At 61.2% G+C, this 16,965-nt stretch overlaps 2 protein-coding genes across 3 annotated transcripts; both read left to right on the plus strand.

The window, feature by feature from the left end:
* Window positions 1–118: 118 nt before the first annotated feature.
* SLC39A3 (solute carrier family 39 member 3) lies at window positions 119–8,253 on the plus strand. Of its 2 annotated transcripts, XM_030032253.2 has the most exons (4): window positions 119–1,070; window positions 1,800–1,891; window positions 4,047–4,395; window positions 4,980–8,253. In XM_030032253.2, exons 3-4 carry the CDS (start codon window positions 4,189–4,191, stop codon window positions 5,718–5,720), a joined length of 948 nt encoding a protein of 315 aa, XP_029888113.1. In that variant the 5' UTR covers window positions 119–1,070; window positions 1,800–1,891; window positions 4,047–4,188; the 3' UTR covers window positions 5,721–8,253. The 2 variants fall into 2 exon arrangements, with proteins under 2 accessions (XP_029888113.1, XP_029888114.1); XM_030032254.2 differs by lacking the exon at window positions 119–1,070 and having other exon boundaries at window positions 1,704–1,891.
* A 2,292-nt stretch (window positions 8,254–10,545) lies between these two features.
* DIRAS1 (DIRAS family GTPase 1) lies at window positions 10,546–15,178 on the plus strand. The gene is given in 5 exon segments (XM_030032236.2): window positions 10,546–10,673; window positions 13,314–13,892; window positions 13,894–13,931; window positions 13,933–14,031; window positions 14,033–15,178. Coding segments are annotated over 4 exon segments (1,248 nt in total). The 5' UTR covers window positions 10,546–10,673; window positions 13,314–13,337; the 3' UTR covers window positions 14,589–15,178.
* The last annotated feature ends 1,787 nt before the right edge of the window (window positions 15,179–16,965 follow it).

The raw sequence follows: 16,965 nt of genomic DNA on the forward strand, positions 1-16,965 counted from the left end.
GACTGTGGAGTCATCCCTCCACATCCCCCATTGTGCGGGGTCATCCCTCGGGGCCGGGGCCACTGCCAGGCACAGCCTACAGATGGGTTTTTATCTGCCTCTTCCAGGTTTTTTGTGTTCTTTCCTGCTGAAATGCTCCCCCTGTGTATTTCTGCAGGACAGAAATAGGAAATCTTTCTTTCCATTTCTGCTTCCCCTACTCCCTTTAAGTTCTCTCTGGCTGTTTTTTGTAACCTAACAAAAGGTGAAGTTTCAGACTGTGGGACAGTGTGGAAAGAAAGAGTTCAAGAATTGTCCAAAAGGAGGAAACTGCAGGGATTTTTTTTTCTTCCCTTTTCAGATCATTTTGGTGCTGTTTTCTCTCCTTACCCTGCTTGTTCTTTTGTAGCTATAGATCTATCTCCTCAAGCCTCTCGTTGTTTTTCTTTTTATACCACCGAGTCCAAGGAGCAGCTCTCCAGGGGGAAGCTCTCCTGCTCTGGTAAGGATCTGGCCGGTCCTTGATGGAGGAGGACTGGCGTTTTGGTGGCTGCAGCTCTGGGTATGGCTTGCCCCGCTGTGCCTGTGGCTGAACTCGAAGCGGGGAGCTGGCAGCCTGCTTGAGGCAGAGAGGGTTTCCTTCTGAACTCCCACATCTCCTAACTTTGCTGACAGCAAGAAAACGTGATATTTTTTTAGGTTCGCTTCTGCTCTCCCTGGGGCCTTCTGCGCTATTCTAACTGAATTGATGTGTTTCTTTAACTAAAAGCAGCCGAAAACCTGCAGGAATAGGGAATGTAGCGGCCGTGGGTCTCCTCTGCCGGTTTGGCCGCCTCCCTCGCAGCCGTCCCGGGACAGCTCCGCGGGCCCGCCGGTGCCCCGGAACCCGCCGTCCCGTTCCGTGTTTCCCGCGGGCGTTATTCGGCGGCTCCCCGCAAACGCCGAGACACCGCCAAGCGTGGGCGGGCTGAAGGGCGGCTCTCGCGGCCAATGGGCAAGCCGGACTTCCCGTCGCGGCCAATGGGAGGGCGTCGTGGGCGGGAGCACGTTGCGGAGGCTGCCTGGACGGGGGCGCGAGCGGGAGCCGGCGCGTGAGTGGATGGGGGGGGGGGGGGCCGTTGCCGGGGTAACGGGAGGGTGGCGGTTGGGGGTAAGGGCGGGCGGGGGGCGGTTTCGTGAGGTAATGGCGGGGCTGAGGGGGGCCGGGAGGCGTTACGGGGGTAATAGCGGGGCTGGGGGGGCTGTTGCTGAGGTAACTGGGGGGGGGGGGGTCGGTGGCCGGGTTTGGGGGGGGGGGGGGGGGCTCAGGCTGGGCCCCGTCCCTGCTGTGAGGGGACATCCCGCTCCCCGGCTGAAGCAAGCCCCGGGCTGCCGACCCCCTTCTCCCAGTGACCCTTCTAGTCCTGTCGCCCCCCCCCCCAGCCCCCCATTTCTGCACGTTTTGGGGGTGCTCAAGCAGGTTTATGTCTGCTCTGGTGGCCTGGGAGGAGCCCCCCCCCCAGCACCTCCTTCTCCAGGGTGACCAGGACGATTTCAAAAGGCTTCAGGTGTTGGGAGGGTACTGGGACAAGTGGGGCTCTGGGGGAATCCAGCCTGGTTTCAGCATCGTGCTGTCTTCGCTGTGTTGGGGGCATCGTGAGCACGTGTTTTTAGCAGAAAAAACTGATACTTAAAGGATCACATAAGGAACCCTTTTTTTTTTTTTTTTTCCCCTCCCACAGAGGGCTGTGTACTTTATATAACACTTTTCATTGCTTGAATGTTTCATTATGGGCCACTAAGCCAAGCAGTACCTGTCCTGAGTTAATTCTTTATTACAGAAGTTTTCAGGCTGGTGAAATAGTCCAGACGTTGGTGGCGCTGGCTTCTGAACGCTGGGCTGTCAGAAAGAGCAGGCGAGGAGAAACACAAGGTATTTCTTGTACTTTACCGCTTTGTTTTTCGCTAAGCTGCTTTCTGCCCCAGGTCAGGGGGCACTGGAGGGCGGCTGCTCCACCTGCTGTCGGGAGCTTGAGGCTCTGTGCTTTGTTGGGGGCTGTTGCTGGGTTAAAAAAAGAAAAGGGAAAAAAAAAAAATTGGATCAGGGGTTTCTGAATTTCTGAGTGGAAGCCAGGTGTGTTCCAGAGGAGGTGTGAATTCTGGAAAAAGGAGGTTTTTCTTTCTCTCCTCTGTCCTGGGAGCTGTCTGGCTGCCTAACACAGCAGGTGTGGGTGGTGCCTTCACACCCAGCAGGTGCAGTCACAAGCTCTTGTGATCTGTGATCCCAAGGCGTTGTTGCTAACGTTGTTTTCTGAGAGTTCATTTGAGAAGCTTGGCATAACAACACACCATCACCGTGCGACGTGAAACCCTTGTCGTTCTGTTGACGCTGAAACCGCAGCGCGTGCTTTACAAAGGCGGTGTGACTCGTTAGCTGTGTCAGCACAGTGCTGATGAGCGTTGGCAGTCCTGGAGTCAATGCCTCTGGAGAGGGAGCCTGCTCGTCAGCTGCAGTGACAGGCTGCCTGCTGTGGAAGCCCTGTCAATGTACACCGAGATTTCAGGCTCTGGACTTGTTCAGACCTGGCTTGTCTGCTGGGTTCACCAGGGAGTGAGTCAATCAGTGTCATCTGAGCAGGGTTTTCTTCTGATGAACATCGCTTCCCTTGGATACCTGGCTGAGAACCAGACCTGCTGCAGATGGCCTGACCGCCATGACCTCTCTGTTCACTCCTGCTTGAATGGCAAACTTGGAAAAAGGCTTTAAACTCCCTTACCAAGTACAGAGTCATTCAGTCTCCCACTTTCCTTTTAATAAAAGCACCATTTATGCCGCCCGCTGTGCAGAAATGGTGATAGTGATTAATGCTGTCAGCCCTCAAGGGAGACTTTAGCCTCAGGAATCTCTTGTATTAAAATTAATTTGCCGCTCCAACAAACAGGTATCCAATTATTTACCTTGTCCATCACGGGTGTGGGTGTCAGTGTGGCTGGAAGTGTTCAGTGTTAGTTTGTTACCCCGATGCACACTGCAGCATCTTGTCAGTGCTGGGGGCTGTCTGGCAGCCCTTACCTGGGTGACCTGCAAGGGAACCTTCTTGAGGTGCCATTGATTTGACTTTACAAGTCAATTTGGTGCAAGTGGTAAGTGAAATCCTCTGAGGTGCTGGCTGTGCTGCTGCAAGAATGAGCAGCAGTAGAGGGACCTGTTCACGTTTATGTATTTTTATAAATAGATTTTATAAATAGCATTGTTATTTTGTAAAATGATTTTAGGAAAACAAGTTTCACTGCCACTGCATGTAACCTGCAGGGAAACACTTTTACATTTCAGATTGAGTCAATTTTTGTGACCTAGGCAACTCAAATCTTGGCATTTTTCTCTTGTATGAAACAACCTCTGCCCCCTCTTTTGGTACACCCTATGGACAACAGAGAACCTTGCAGTGAATTTCTCTGTAGGGTTTCCCTTTAGAGATGTGCATATCGATCGGCAATCGAAACTTCCCCTGACTCCTGGTTCAGAACAAGCAACCAACTGTAGAGGCTGCAACCCACCCTAGTGAGACGGTGACAGTGGCTCAGGAAACTGAGCATGAATGAATCCAATAGTCTTGCTTCAAGGGCAGTACAAAAAAACCTGTGTGGATGTTGAAGGGAGATCTTTAAGTTAATTTCTGGGTGACAAAAACCACCAGCTCAAGTCCATATTCTTTTCTCATGGTTAAAATACAAAGACTTGATCCTTTAGTTGGACTCAGGTGGATCTTACTGCAAGATCAAGTGTTTTGTGTCTGTCATGGTGTAGGTGTTTCAAATGGAACCTCTAAAAACTGAGGCTGTGCCAGTTCTGCGTGGCCAGTACAATTCTTACAAGGTTTTTAAGTTGCTGCAGTTAAGTTTTTCTCTGCCATTGTATGTGAGGTGCTGCCACTGTCATCTCCACTCCTTGCCTCTGGGGAGTTAAGGTCATTGCTGTATAGAGGCTGGCACGCAGCTTGAGATGCAAGGTGCTGTTCTGCACAGTATATGCTTATCTAGGAAAACCTCTTTTTTTTTTTTTTTTTCTTTTTAACTCCTGTCCGCAGGTACTGAGCCCAGGAGTACCTTTCCCTTGAGGTCTGTCTGTGCCGTCACCTGCTGATGTGCCTGCTCTAACAGCGGCCAGAGGGACCCCCACCAGGTGCTGTCCACAGGGCCCTTGGCAGCGAGCGTTCACCAGGAAGCACGATGAAGATCATGGTTGCCAAAGTGCTGTGTCTGCTGGGCATCTGTGTCCTCATGCTGGCTGGGTCCCTCCTCCCCGTCAAGATAATTGAGGCTGATTATGAGAAAGCTCATCGCTCCAAGAAGGTCCTTGCCCTCTGCAATTCTTTTGGAGGAGGGGTCTTCCTGGCCACCTGCTTCAATGCCTTGCTGCCTGCCGTCAGAGAAAAGGTAACTGCTTATGAGCCTCTTGCTTATGAGCAATTTTAATGAACCTGTGCCACTGAGTATGTTAGGGACGCCTATACGGGGGGTACCACCCTCCCTTCTCCTGCCCTGCAGGAGCCCTGGCCACCAGACCTCTGCCCCTGTGGAAAATGGAAGTGGAGGGTTAGAGGTCCACTCCTTGCCAGAGTGGCCTACAAAGCCTCCTCAGAAACAGCTGTGCTGTGCCTGGTGTTTCAGATCAGGAGGGTGAGCTGTGCCTGCCTCCCATTCAGCTACTGCTGTCTGTCCAGGTGGAGTCACTGGAGACTTTTTTTGGTGCAGAAGGAGGCTGAGCATTGCCTGTGGTGCAAGGCTTAAACTCCTGCCATCGAGCCTGTGTTCCAAACACTTGCAGACAGCCACGAACCTTCCACTGGAAGGGAAATAGGTTCCCTGTCTCTTATGCTGAGGCCTGTATACCAGGGTATTAGAGCATCATGGATCAATTTTTAGTGTCCATTTAGAGTTGTGTGTGAGCACAATAGGAATATTTCCCTTTAGAGGGGCAAAGGTGACTGATTCACTGTGGATTGTTTGCTTCGTTCCAGCTTGATGAAGTTCTCAGGCAGGGGAACGTGACCACAGACTACCCGGTGGCTGAGACCATCATGATGGTTGGCTTCTTTGTGACGGTCTTTGTGGAGCAGCTCATCTTGACCTTCCAGAAGGAAAAGCCCTCCTTCATTGACTTAGAGACCTTCAATGCCGGTTCGGATGTTGGGAGTGACTCTGAATACGAGAGTCCCTTCATTGCATCTTCCCGAGGGCGCACATTGTACAGTGAACATGGTCACCACTCCCACAGCCACGGCCTGAATATCCAGGAGCTCTCCCGCTCCAGCCCCTTACGGCTCATCGGGCTGGTGTTTGCTTTGTGTACGCATTCTATCTTTGAGGGACTGGCCCTGGGCTTGCAGGAGGAGGGCGGCAAAGTCATGAGCTTGTTCCTCGGAGTTGCAATTCACGAGACGCTGGTAGCGGTGGCATTGGGCATCAGCATGGCCAAGACCTCGTTGCCACTGAAGGATGCTGTGAAGATGGCTGTGACGGTGAGCCTGATGATTCCTCTGGGCATTAGCATTGGGATGGGGATTGAAAGCACCCAAAATGCAGCCAGCAACATTACTTCCCTGCTCCTGCAAGGCATTGCAGGGGGCACTTTCCTGTTCATCACCTTCTTTGAGATCCTTGCAAAGGAGTTGGAAGACAAGAACGACCGTCTCTTGAAGGTTCTCTTTCTGGTGCTGGGCTACACAGCTCTGGCTGGGCTCGTCTTCTTCAAGTGGTGAGCATGGGAGCGATGGAAAGCAAACCTCACCTCCTTCCCTTGCAAATGGCACCAGAGATGAGCCTCCTCTTCAGCCAAGCGGGACACTGAAGCTCAACAGCCAAGTGAAACATCACAGTCCAGCACTATTTCCATATTGACCTGAAGGAGAACTTCTTCCTTTGTGCTCAGAGGGAGATAAAAATGAGGAGTGTCCCAGTGTAGGTGTCACAAGGTATTGTCCCTGCCCGTTGGATCTGCTGGTGCAGCAGCTTGTGCGGAGATTAGTCAACACAAAACATTAAGAATCTGGTTCTAAGGCTGCCTTCAAAGAGCTCATCAAGCATGTGGCTTTCTGTTAATCTGCACAGCCAGCCCCCTCCCTCCTTCCCCTCACACTCATTGCAGAAGCTATGGCTGAGAGCCTGCTTCCTTGGCTCTCAGGCTCTGAGAAGGTGAGAAACAATAGCAGAAATAAAGTTGAAAGCAGGTGGGATCACGGATTGCACAGCTGCACTAAGCTGCTTTTGCTAGCTTAGTTTTGAGCAAAACCTGGTTGTAATAGCTGCCAAAAATAACATCCCTTCTGGGGCTGCTCGGTGTGCCTGGTGCCACTGCTCCCTCCGAGCAGAGCTTCCATTTTAACCCATGAGTGGCTCTGGGAGCTTTTGTTTCTCAGAGTGATTAATGGAAGAAATGAGGCTGGGCCATGCCCCTGTCCCATGCTTCGTTCTCAGCATCTCATCCATATGTTGAGCATTCCCTAAAGAAAACCTCCAGCAGTGTGTTAAAGTATTGTTTGAAAATCCTCGTGGCCCTGTCTGCAGGCCCTCTCACAGCAGTTGCGGAGTCCGGGATCCATTAGTTTGTAAGAAACGGGCAGCAGCAATTTTCAGCATTAATATTTTAGGGCAAGTGCTTGTGTTTAAATGGTCTGCAGTGAAATGGGTTTAGCAGTCACCATCAAACACGTCTTTGGGGCTGCTCCCAGAGCCTCTGCTCTCGCTGTCAGCAGGCTCACGTGGCTGTACTGCGCTACAGAGGCTTTGCAGGGCGTTTTGTTGGTGTTTTCAAAGGAGAGAAATCTCTTCCCTGGGGGTTTGTGAGGTTGTGGAAGGGCTGATTAGAGGCGCTTGCAATCTGACTGCACATGAGCAGATCTTTCTGTCTCTCCAGAGTGCAGCCCCAGGGGAAGCTCAGCCTGCTGTGGATCCTGTCGTGATCCTTTGGATTTGCCCTCCTAGGCGAGGAGCTCGGATCAGAGGCTGGAGCTGGGAACCTCCTGTGGCTGTAACACAAGAGAGCGGCTCCCGCTCTGCAGCCCGGCAGGGTAATGCAGCCAGGCTCCTTGCTGGCCTCTCGCGGGGGATGCATTTTAATTAGATGTAGCCTTCGCTTCTGCAGCGGCTTCTGCAGGCAAAGCAAAGCTTTTAGAAGTGCTGATGGAATTATAACGATGTAGAGCGGGCTTAGCTGTGGCGCAGTCCCTGTTATCATGATCCAAGTGGGAAGAAGGATGGGTGAGACTGTGAAGCAGCATCTTGGAGCCAGTGGTTGGCACAGCTGCAGCATATGGAGGCTGATGAGGATCATCTGACAGTTCCTGGTGCTTGCTATTTTAATTGCTGCAACATACCAAAGTCAATTAATCTTGCTTTGAAAAACCTGGAGTGGAAGGGGGGAGGGAGGGTTATTTTAGGCCTCAGATGACACAAATTAGCAGGGCCTGATGAGAATGTAATTTGCCTTGACGTGGTAAACCTCTGTGTGTTATTTCACTTCTCGCAGGCAACTCATGCAGGGCAGCATCATTCCCATCGGGTGTTTCTCTGTGCTGGTGGTTGTCCCGGGCCAGTGGGCCAAGGGGGGAGATGTGAGGTGTGATGCTGGGTTGGGGGGCACAGCGCCAAGTGTCCCTTCTCAAGCACAACCATGGGGTTCCTGCTTCTGCCTCTGAATTTCTGCAGCTCATGCTTTTCTTATGGTTTGTTTCTCCCCCCTGTATCTAAGCAAATGCGAGTATGGTTTTGGTGAAGGCAGGGCCCTGAGGTCATGGTGTATCCTAGTGCCCTGTTCCTGCATCTCATCTTCCTCATCCTTCCTCCCACCTGGCCCCATCTGCACTCCAGGGGCTGATGTACTAAAGCCAAGACAAGCTGTTCATGGGAGGAGATTTCTTAACCAGTGCCCAAGAGATGAGCAGGGATCCCCTAACGCAAGCAGGGATGGGTGACCCCCCCCCCCCCCCCCCCGAGGTCCTTGGGTCTGGGGGAAGCGTGACAGCGGGGGGAAGGGGCTGGAGCCTCCATCTTATACCCTTTCTTCTGGTGGAATCTGGGCTCAGGGCTGGCCGGGGGAGCAGGATTGGGGGGTTGTGAAGTGTTGTGAGCTGCTGAGCTGTCAACCCTCTTCCTGCCACCCTGGGGGTGCTCCTCCATGCCTGGGGGGGGGGGTTATTCACCTGTGAGGGGCAAAGTCCAGTGCTCCTGGGTTGGTTTAGGAGTGGAGAAGGACAAGTCCCATCTGCTGCTCCCAATAAAGGCTCTGGCCTTCTCCCCTTTGTGTCACTTGTTTATTTGAAGTCCCCCGTTGCTCTGCCGGCTGCTCGGTGCCCAGATCACGCGGCGGGTGCATGTGCGCATCCCTGAGGTGGGCTGAGCCCCCCCCCGCCCCCTCCTCGGGGTGGCAAACCCCACCAAGGGGACCGGGTGGGTGGCAGCACGAGGCGGCTGGGGGCAGGATCATCTGGTCCCCCCTCTTCTCCCACCCCACAGCCCGCTCACCATCGGTGTGATTCAGCCTTGCGTGTGCAGCCGGCAGCCTCCCTGTTGTGTAAGGCTTGGCGGGGAGCTGGGGACTGAATGAAACGGAGGAGGAGCCGCAGCGAAAATGATCAAGGAAACTCATTCATTTCCTCTAACGAGTAGTATCGGTCCAGCTAATAACACTGCGGGGGACTGCAGGGATGGATGGGGGGCTGCCTGGCAGGGTGGCTTTTCATCAGGAAGGGGCTCTGGCTACCCACCACCCTGTCCCTGTGGCTGCCGCACTGGGCCCTGTCCCCAAGGGGGAAGGCTGCTGTCCCCCACGGGGGCTGGGGGAGAGGTGGCCGTAGTCCCCCCCGCCTCTGCTCCCGCTGGGCCCGGCAGCGCTTCTCAATGGGATGCGTGTTGACAGCCGCGTGGGTGCCGCCATGGCCCCGCTCCTCCGCCGGCAGCTATTAATAGAAGCTGCGGATTTTAATTGCTGCTGCTCAGGAGTGAGCGTGAGTCACGCAGCCCGGCCTGGCAGCCCCTCCGCTGGACCGGCAGCCCCCGGCCACGGTCCCCAGCGCCGGCAGACCCTGACCTTAGCAGGGACCTTCGACTCCCAGGGCCTGTGGTCACCTCAAGCTCCAGCCACCCTGTACCCCGTGCCAGCAGCGGGGCAGGGAGCTGGATTTTCCCCTGAAGCAGAGCCCCACGGCTCTTGGGGGGGCTGCGCCTCAGCTGCAGGACCCTCGGAGCAGGAGCCGGCCCCTCTGTGGTGAGGCCTCGCTGGGGACGGTCAGCCCTTGAGCCCGTACCCCTAAGCTGCTCAGGCCCCAATCCTGCTCAGCTGGCACTGGGGAAGTGGGCTGAGGGTCCCATGGCCCCCCTCCTCCCCGAGTGCCATCTGAGGACCCCCAGGATGTCCCCTCACAGGGGGGTTGTGGCCCAGGTCCTGCTGTGAGGAGCAGCTCTGCCCCTGGCCGGGGGGGGTTTGGGGCTCCTGATTCCGCTCTGCCATGGTGCCCAGGGAGGGGACACTGCAGTTGGTGACACAGGCCCCGCGGTGCCACTGTGCACGGCTTCCCGGCCCTGTGCTGGCATGGCACGGTGGCAGCACGGGCAGCTCTGTCCCCAAAACTGGACCCTGCCGCCCAGGCCACCCTCAGCTGCCACGGGGGCTTACAACACCCTGCCACTGCCTGCGCCCTGCCAGCTTGGGGTGTCGGTGTCCATCTGTCCTGTCTGTGTGTCCCTCAGTCCCCCTGTCACCATCTGTGGGTCTCTGTCCCTGTCCATGTGTCCCTGGGCTGTGCATCCCTGTCTGTGCATCCATGTTCCTATTCATGTGTGTGCGTGTCCCCACCTGTGCCTGTGTGGTCCATGTCCACATGCCTGTCTGTGTGTCTTCATCCCCCTGTATTCGTGTCCATGTGTCCCTGTCCATGCATCCCCAGGTACTCCTGTCTGTCCCCATCCCTGTCCATCTGTCCGTGTGTTCCTGTCCCCATCCCTCTCCATGTGTCCCTGTCTGTTTGCCCCTGTCCGTGTGTCCCTGTTCGTGTGTCCCCATCCCTGTCCACATGTCCTCATCCCTGTCCATGTATCCCTGTCCCCATCCCTGTCTGTCTGCATGTCCCTGTCCTCATCCCTGTCCACGTGTCCCCATCCCCATCCGTGTGTCCCCATCCCTGTCTGTCCCTGTCCCCATCCCCATCCGTGTGTCCCTGTCCCCATACCTCTCTGTGTGTCCCTGTCCGTGTGTCCCCATCCCTGTCTGTCTGCATGTCCCCGTCCCCATCCCTGTCCACGTGTCGCTGTCCGTATGTCCCCGTCCCCATCCCTCTCCGCCTGTCCCTCTCGGTGCATCCCCATCCCGCCCGTCCCCTCCGCCGCCGCCGCCGCCCCGTCCCGGAGCCGCTCGGGGCTGGGCCCGGGGGTCCGGCGGCCCCGGGCGGGGCGGGCGCGGCGGGCGGGGCCGGCGGCGGGGCGGGATCGGCTCTGCGGCGGCCGCACCGCACCGAGCCGAGCCGTGCCGAGCCCAGCCCCGCCGCACCGCACCGAGCCCCGCCGCGCCGGGCCGGGCCCGAGCTCCGCCGCACCGCACCGAGCCGAGCCCCGCCGCGCCGGGCGGACCGGAGCCGCCGCGCCGGGGCCGCCCCGGGCCGGGCCATGCGCTGAGGCCGCCGCGCAGCCCGCAGCCAAGGGCGGATCCCGGGCAGGACACGGTGAGGCGGCGGGCACCGCAATGCGACCGGCGCGGCGGGGAGCCGGGGGAAGCGGGGACGGGGCAGCCGCCACCGGCGGGGGGGACCGGGGGGACCGGGGGGGGGTGCCCCCGGCACGGGGCCGGGGAGCAGGGCCGGGACCCCGGACGGGGGCGATGGGACCCCGGTCCCTGCCCCTGCCCGCCGTCCTCCCCCTTCTGCCCGCCGTCCTGCCCCTGCCCCTCCCTCCGGCCCCTTCCCTGCCCCTTCTCCCGTCCTCCGTCGCCATCCTGCCCCTTCTCCTGCCTTCCATCTCCATCCTGCCCCTCCATCTCCATCCTGTCCCTGCCTCTCCATCTCCATCCTGCCCCTTCTCCTGCCCTCCATCTCCATCCTGCCCCTCCATCCTGTCCCTGCCTCTCCATCTCCATCCTGCTCCTCCATCCCTCCATCCTGTCCCTGCCTCTCCACCTCCATCCTGCTTCTCCATCCCTCCATCCTGTCCCTGCCCCTCCATCTCCATCCTGCACCTGCCCCTCCATGCAGCCCCTTTCCTGCCCCTTCTCCTGCCCCTCCATCTCCGTCCTGCAGCTCCACCCTGCCCCTGCCCTGCCCTCCATCCCGACCCCCACACTCCCCACCGCCTGCTTGTCTCCCAGGGCGCTGGGGGTCCGAGTGGGAGGATGCTAGGGGGGCAGTGCAGAGCCCCCCAGCAGGATCAGGCCCGAGCTGTGTCCCTGGCTGGCCGGTGGCCCCATCCCCAGGAGCCAAGGGGAGGCCGTGGTCCGGACCTGCAGGCACAGAGGGCTGTTTGGGGTTGGGGTGCTGCTGGGCACAGGCCACGGGGCCTTTGAGCATCCCCCGGGCACCGTGAAGGCCCATCCAGCCCAGCCCCTCGGCCCCAGTGCCCCACGCCGTGGCCACGAGGCTGGAGGCGCTTTCGGCTGCGCCGTGGGCAGGTGGGACGGGCAGGACCGTCGCCAGCCCTGGCTGAGATTTGACGTTCCCACGCACCGGCTCAGCCATGGCCCCTGCTCCATCCCTGGCCCCGGTGTGCCGGTGATGCTTCCGACATGGTGCGATCCAAGGGGTGTTTTTCTGCCCTGTTCCCCGGGGAACCCCCCCATGGGACAAGCTCCTTGGGTGCCCGAGGCCACGGTGATGTGCTCCTTCCCCAGCTCCCAGCTGCTTGCTCGCCTGGCTCTCCAGGCACCAGCCCCTGCCTGGGTGTTTGGGGACGTTCCGGGGTATTGGGGCTGCTTGCTGGATCCGGACCCACTGGTGCTGTGGGGTGGGGATGTAGCGGCCGTGGGAAAGGGCTGGTTCCCCCAGAGGTGCCCGGGTCGGCCACCAGCGTGGGGCTGCCCGAGGCGCTTTGCTGTCCCCCCGCTTCCAGGCCTGTGGGTCCCTGAATTGAGGTGGAGGGTGGCAGGAGCAGAGCCAGCCGGGGACAGACCTGACCCCCTCCAGTATCTGCCCGAAGCAGCCCCCTTCCCTGCCCTCCCACCCCGCTCATCACCGTTGGCAGGGCACCTTTGGAAACCCTGTCCCACCGCAGGTTTAATGGCCACGAGGCTCCGAGATGCTCCTGCGTGCACCAGGGACACCTCATGGGGCAGAGCTGATGCTGCCGTTCCTGTGCTGCAGTAGGGAAACTGAGGCAGGGCCTGGCCGAGGCGATGCTCAGCCTGAGGCTCAGCGTCGGCGGCTCCTTGTGCCCCCTCGTTTCACACCCTGGGGCTGCATTGCTCGGGGGGGGGGGGGGGCACAAGCAGGGACCCTCCCCAGCCTCGTGCATCCCCCGTGAGTGGACACCGAGGTTTGGCAGCGTGAGGGCAGCCGTGGGGGTCTCTGAGCCTGCAGGCCATGAGCCCACAGCCATGCCACGCTCTCCCCCGGTGCCCACATCTCTCCGCTCCCCGCTGCATCGCCCAGGGTGGGAGCGGAGCAGAGGGATGGCACGGAGCGGCACGGCACGGGGTGGCACAACACGGGGTAGGGCAGGGTGGCACGAGGTGGCAGGGCACAGTGTGGGGTGGCAGGGGGTGGCACGGGGTGGCGGGGCACCAGCGCAGCGTGGCACGGGGTGGCAGGGCACCGGGCAGCGTGGCAGGCGCCGAGGTCTGTGTGTGTGAAATGGCACCTCCGTACTCAGCAGCCGCAGCAGCCGCGCGTGGGAGAGCCCGGTCCGTGGCTCCGGGTGCCACCGGCTCCTTGCTGGGCTGGCGGCCGCCCCACAGGGCTGCTCCTGCTGTCCGGGGGCTCTGGGGGTCCCACTGGTGCCCGGTGTGCCCCCCCCACCCCAGCACGCTGCCCGGCAGCCTCGGCCGCAGCTGCTGTGCCGGTGGCCGCGGCTCGGCCATATGGCCGCAGCGGGCGGCTGGTAAAAATAGCAAATGCTGCTGCACCCCAGGCGGGCGGCGAGTGTCGTCCTGCCCCGGCCGCCGGCAAGGGCATCTCAAGGGCATGGGGGGGGGGTGCTGAGACCCCCCCAGTCGCGTTGGCCTAGTTGGAGCAGGGGGGGCTGCATCTCAAAGGGGGCTGTGAGCCGGCATCTGAGGGGGGGCTGCCCCATTCTCCCCCCAGCCCGGTGCCTGGGGGGGTCCATCCCAAAGCCGCCCGCTCTCAGTGTGACACCTCCCTCTGCCCTCTCCCTTGCAGCGGCAGCAGCATCTCCGGGGCAAAATGCCGGAGCAGAGCAACGACTACCGGGTGGTGGTGTTCGGCGCCGGCGGCGTGGGCAAGAGCTCGCTGGTGCTGCGCTTCGTGAAGGGGACCTTCCGGGACACCTACATCCCCACCATCGAGGACACCTACCGCCAGGTCATCAGCTGTGACAAGAGCGTCTGCACCCTGCAGATCACCGACACCACGGGCAGCCACCAGTTCCCCGCCATGCAGCGTCTCTCCATCTCCAAGGGCCATGCCTTCATCCTGGTCTTCTCCGTCACCAGCAAGCAGTCCCTGGAGGAGCTGAAGCCCATCTACCAGCAGATCGTGCAGATCAAGGGCAGCGTGGAGAGCATCCCCATCATGCTGGTGGGCAACAAGTGCGACGAGACGCAGCGGGAGGTGGAGAGCAGGGAGGGGGAGGCCATGGCCAAGGAGTGGAAATGCGCCTTCATGGAGACCTCGGCCAAGATGAACTACAACGTCAAGGAGCTCTTCCAGGAGCTGCTGAACCTGGAGAAGAGGAGGAACGTGAGCCTCACCATCGACGGGAAGCGCTCCAGCAAGCAGAAGAGGACAGACAAAATCAAGGGGAAGTGCAGCATCATGTAGAGCCCCGGACTGGCCCGCACCCCCCCTCCGGTCCCCCCCTCTCCTCCCCCACGGCTGGACGTGGCATCGCAGCGGGACCGTCTCCTCGTCCTCCGTGCCATCACTGTGACTGTGCGGGGACGCCGCGGCGCTCCGGCGGCGTGGGCTGCGCTCGCCCCAGGTCTGGGGACGAAGACGGGGCGTCCCGTCGAGCTGAGGGATGTTCAACCGCCCCGCACCCGGCTCAACGGGACCGGGGACACGCGGCCGGGCACCGCCGGGGAGCACACGGACGCACACCCCCCCACGCACGCTCTGCGGCACAACCGGTGGCACCGGCCGGTCCCCGTCCCCGTCCCCTCCCCGGTGGGGGAACCCACGTCGGTCCTCGTGGGTGGGAAGGACGGTGCAACGTGGGGGTGTCGGCGTCACCCCTGGGGACAGTCACACGCGTCCCAAGCCCTCCCCGCGCCCCTGTCCCCACGCCATAGCGCTCTGCTCCTGCAGGCAGAGTCCTGGGACGGGAGCAGCCCCCGCACGGTGCCCGCTGCCCCCCGAGCCCCCAGCCCCGTCCTGGCACCGCGGCCCCTCCTGCCCCCGCAGCCCCGAGCCCCCAGCCCCGTCCCGGTGCCGCAGCCCGGAGCCGCCAGCCCAAGCACAAAGCATCGGGTCTGAGGGAGGTCCTGACCCAGCACAATCCTGGTGAGCTCCGGTGGGAGACCCCCGGCCCCGCAGCCAGCCGGGCGCCCCCCCCCCCCGGCCCCCGCTGCCCACTTCCCACGCAGGATGAGCCCCACAGCCCGACTGGGCCTCGATGCCACGGTGATGGGCGCTGCCGCTCCCTGCCGCAGTGCCCTGCCAGCGGTCAGCGTCCCCCCCCCCAACTCCCGCAGAATCCCTGCTGCGGTGTGGCCTGGCCCCACACCCCGGGGACCCCCGATACCCCCCCCCACCCCAGCTCTGGTGCAGCCCTGCTTGTTCCCCCGTGGCCGGAGCGGGGCCCCCGCGCTCTCACCAGCCCCTCGTCCCAGCGGGGTTTGTCCCCTCGCTCCGGCCCTGCTCACCCTCCGTCGGGGTCCCTGGGGCTGTCCCCGAGGGGGTGTCCCCGGGCAGGCTGGGCCCCCGCGCTGCACCCAGCTCCCCGCACCCCCCCCCCCCCCCCCGGCTTTTTACAACATGACCCGATCGCCCAGGGGACAAGGTGACATTACGATGTAGCCTTTATTCTAGAAATAGTCTTCCTTCAATAAAGAGATGAGAAATGCTCCCGCGTCCCCGCGGAGCAGCACCCGGCCGGGGGCTCGGGACCACGCCGGGGGGGTCACGGCTCGGCCCGAAGGGGCCAAAAAGGAGGGATGGGGGCACGCGCGGGCGCGTGCGTGGGTGCGCGTGTCGACGCACGCGTGACCCCCGCGGGCGCAGGTGCGTGGACGCGGTGCGTGTGCAAGCCCGCGCGCGCCCGTACGAGCGTCGGCGCCCAACGCACGTGCCGTACCGTGGGCACGCGCGTGTGCCCCGGCAGCCCCCCGCCGCCGGTGGGTGCCCCCCGCCCCTCGCTCCCGTGGGGAGGGGGTGGGAGCGCGGCGCGTGCGTCATCACGCCTGTTGCCACGGAAACCATCTGCTCCCCGGGCGCGGGAGCCGCGTGGGCACACGGGCGCAGGCGGGGGGGCGGGGGGGGCGGGGGGGGGAGCGGGCCCGCCGCAGGCTGCGAGGGCCTTGGCAAGGGCACGGCTCCGTGGGGACGGTCACGGCTCTGCGGGGATGGCCGTGGCTCCGTGGGGACGGCCACAGGTCCCTGGGGACAGTCACGGCTCCGTGGGATGGCCACGGCTCTGCTGGGATAGTCGCAGGTCCATGGGGATGCTCGGAGCTCCACGGGGACAGTCACGGCTCCGGGGGGTGGCCATGGCTCTGCTGGGATAGTCACAAGTCCATGGGGATGCTCGGAGCTCCGTGGGGACAGTCACAGCTCCGCGGGGATGTCACGGCTCCCTGGCACCGGCCACGGGAACCGCCTCTGTCCCCACATCATCCCTCCTGTCCCCACGACCCTCCCGTGGGCTGGGGGCAGCCGGGACCTTCGGTGGGCACCGGGGCAGGAAGGTGGGACAGGGGTGCTTGGTGCCAGTCCCCCCTGCTGGGACCCCCCCCCAGGACCCCCGGGGCTGTGGAGGCCCAGACAAGGCGGGGGGACTCACAGGTATTTGGGGGGGGTGGCCCCCCTGGGCACTGTAACACCAAAACTCAGGTCTCCTGCACCGAGACACCCCCAGTGTTCACAGCGGCTCTGCAACACCTTCAGCTTGGGGACAGAAAATCTCTGTCCCCCCATTCCCGGGTCTCCTGTCCCCCCTCTCTGTCCCCCCCTTCTGTCCCTCCACTGTCGCCCCACCCTGGCTGGTGCGGATGGGGACCCGTGCCCATCGAGTCACCACGGAGAGGCTCTGCGGGGGTACCACGGTCCTGCTGCAGCGTGGTGTATCCCTTGGGATGCTCCGAGGGATGTCCTTCACAGTGGTCCTCGGGATGTCCATCAGGATGTCCCTTGGGATGTCCCTAGGGATGCTTTTGCCCTCAGAGAAGACCATTTGCTCCCAGGAAGGTCTGGATGGCTCTGGCCACCGCAGCCCCCCGTGCCCAAGCCTGGCACCCAGCAGCTGTCAGACCACTCGGGCTGGGGGCACCCCAAGCCCCCCAAAACCTGCAGCTGGGAGCCCGTCCAGGCAGCGGCGCAGGATCGAGATGGACGATCCTCGCAGGGTGCCTGGCTCTTCCCCCGGGCCCGGGGTTTTAAACAAGCTGTTCCTGAGTGTTAATTAGTGAGTGGCGGGATGAGCCACTGCGCAGCCCTTTCCCGTCACTCCCCCCGCCGATAATAAGCCATCGCTGCAGCCTGTGACTGTAAAAATGCTCAAAACTACAAATCCAGCATTTGGGACCCAAACCAGCTCCTGGCACCATGTGTCATGTCAGGAGCTGGTGGCCGTGTGGGACATGATCCCTCATGTCCCCCCCAGGGAGGGCGGCGGGGGGAGGCTCCCGGCAGCACT

Source organism: Aquila chrysaetos, chromosome 12 (genome assembly GCF_900496995.4).
Source record: "Aquila chrysaetos chrysaetos chromosome 12, bAquChr1.4, whole genome shotgun sequence".
Taxonomy (NCBI): Eukaryota; Metazoa; Chordata; class Aves; order Accipitriformes; family Accipitridae; genus Aquila; species Aquila chrysaetos.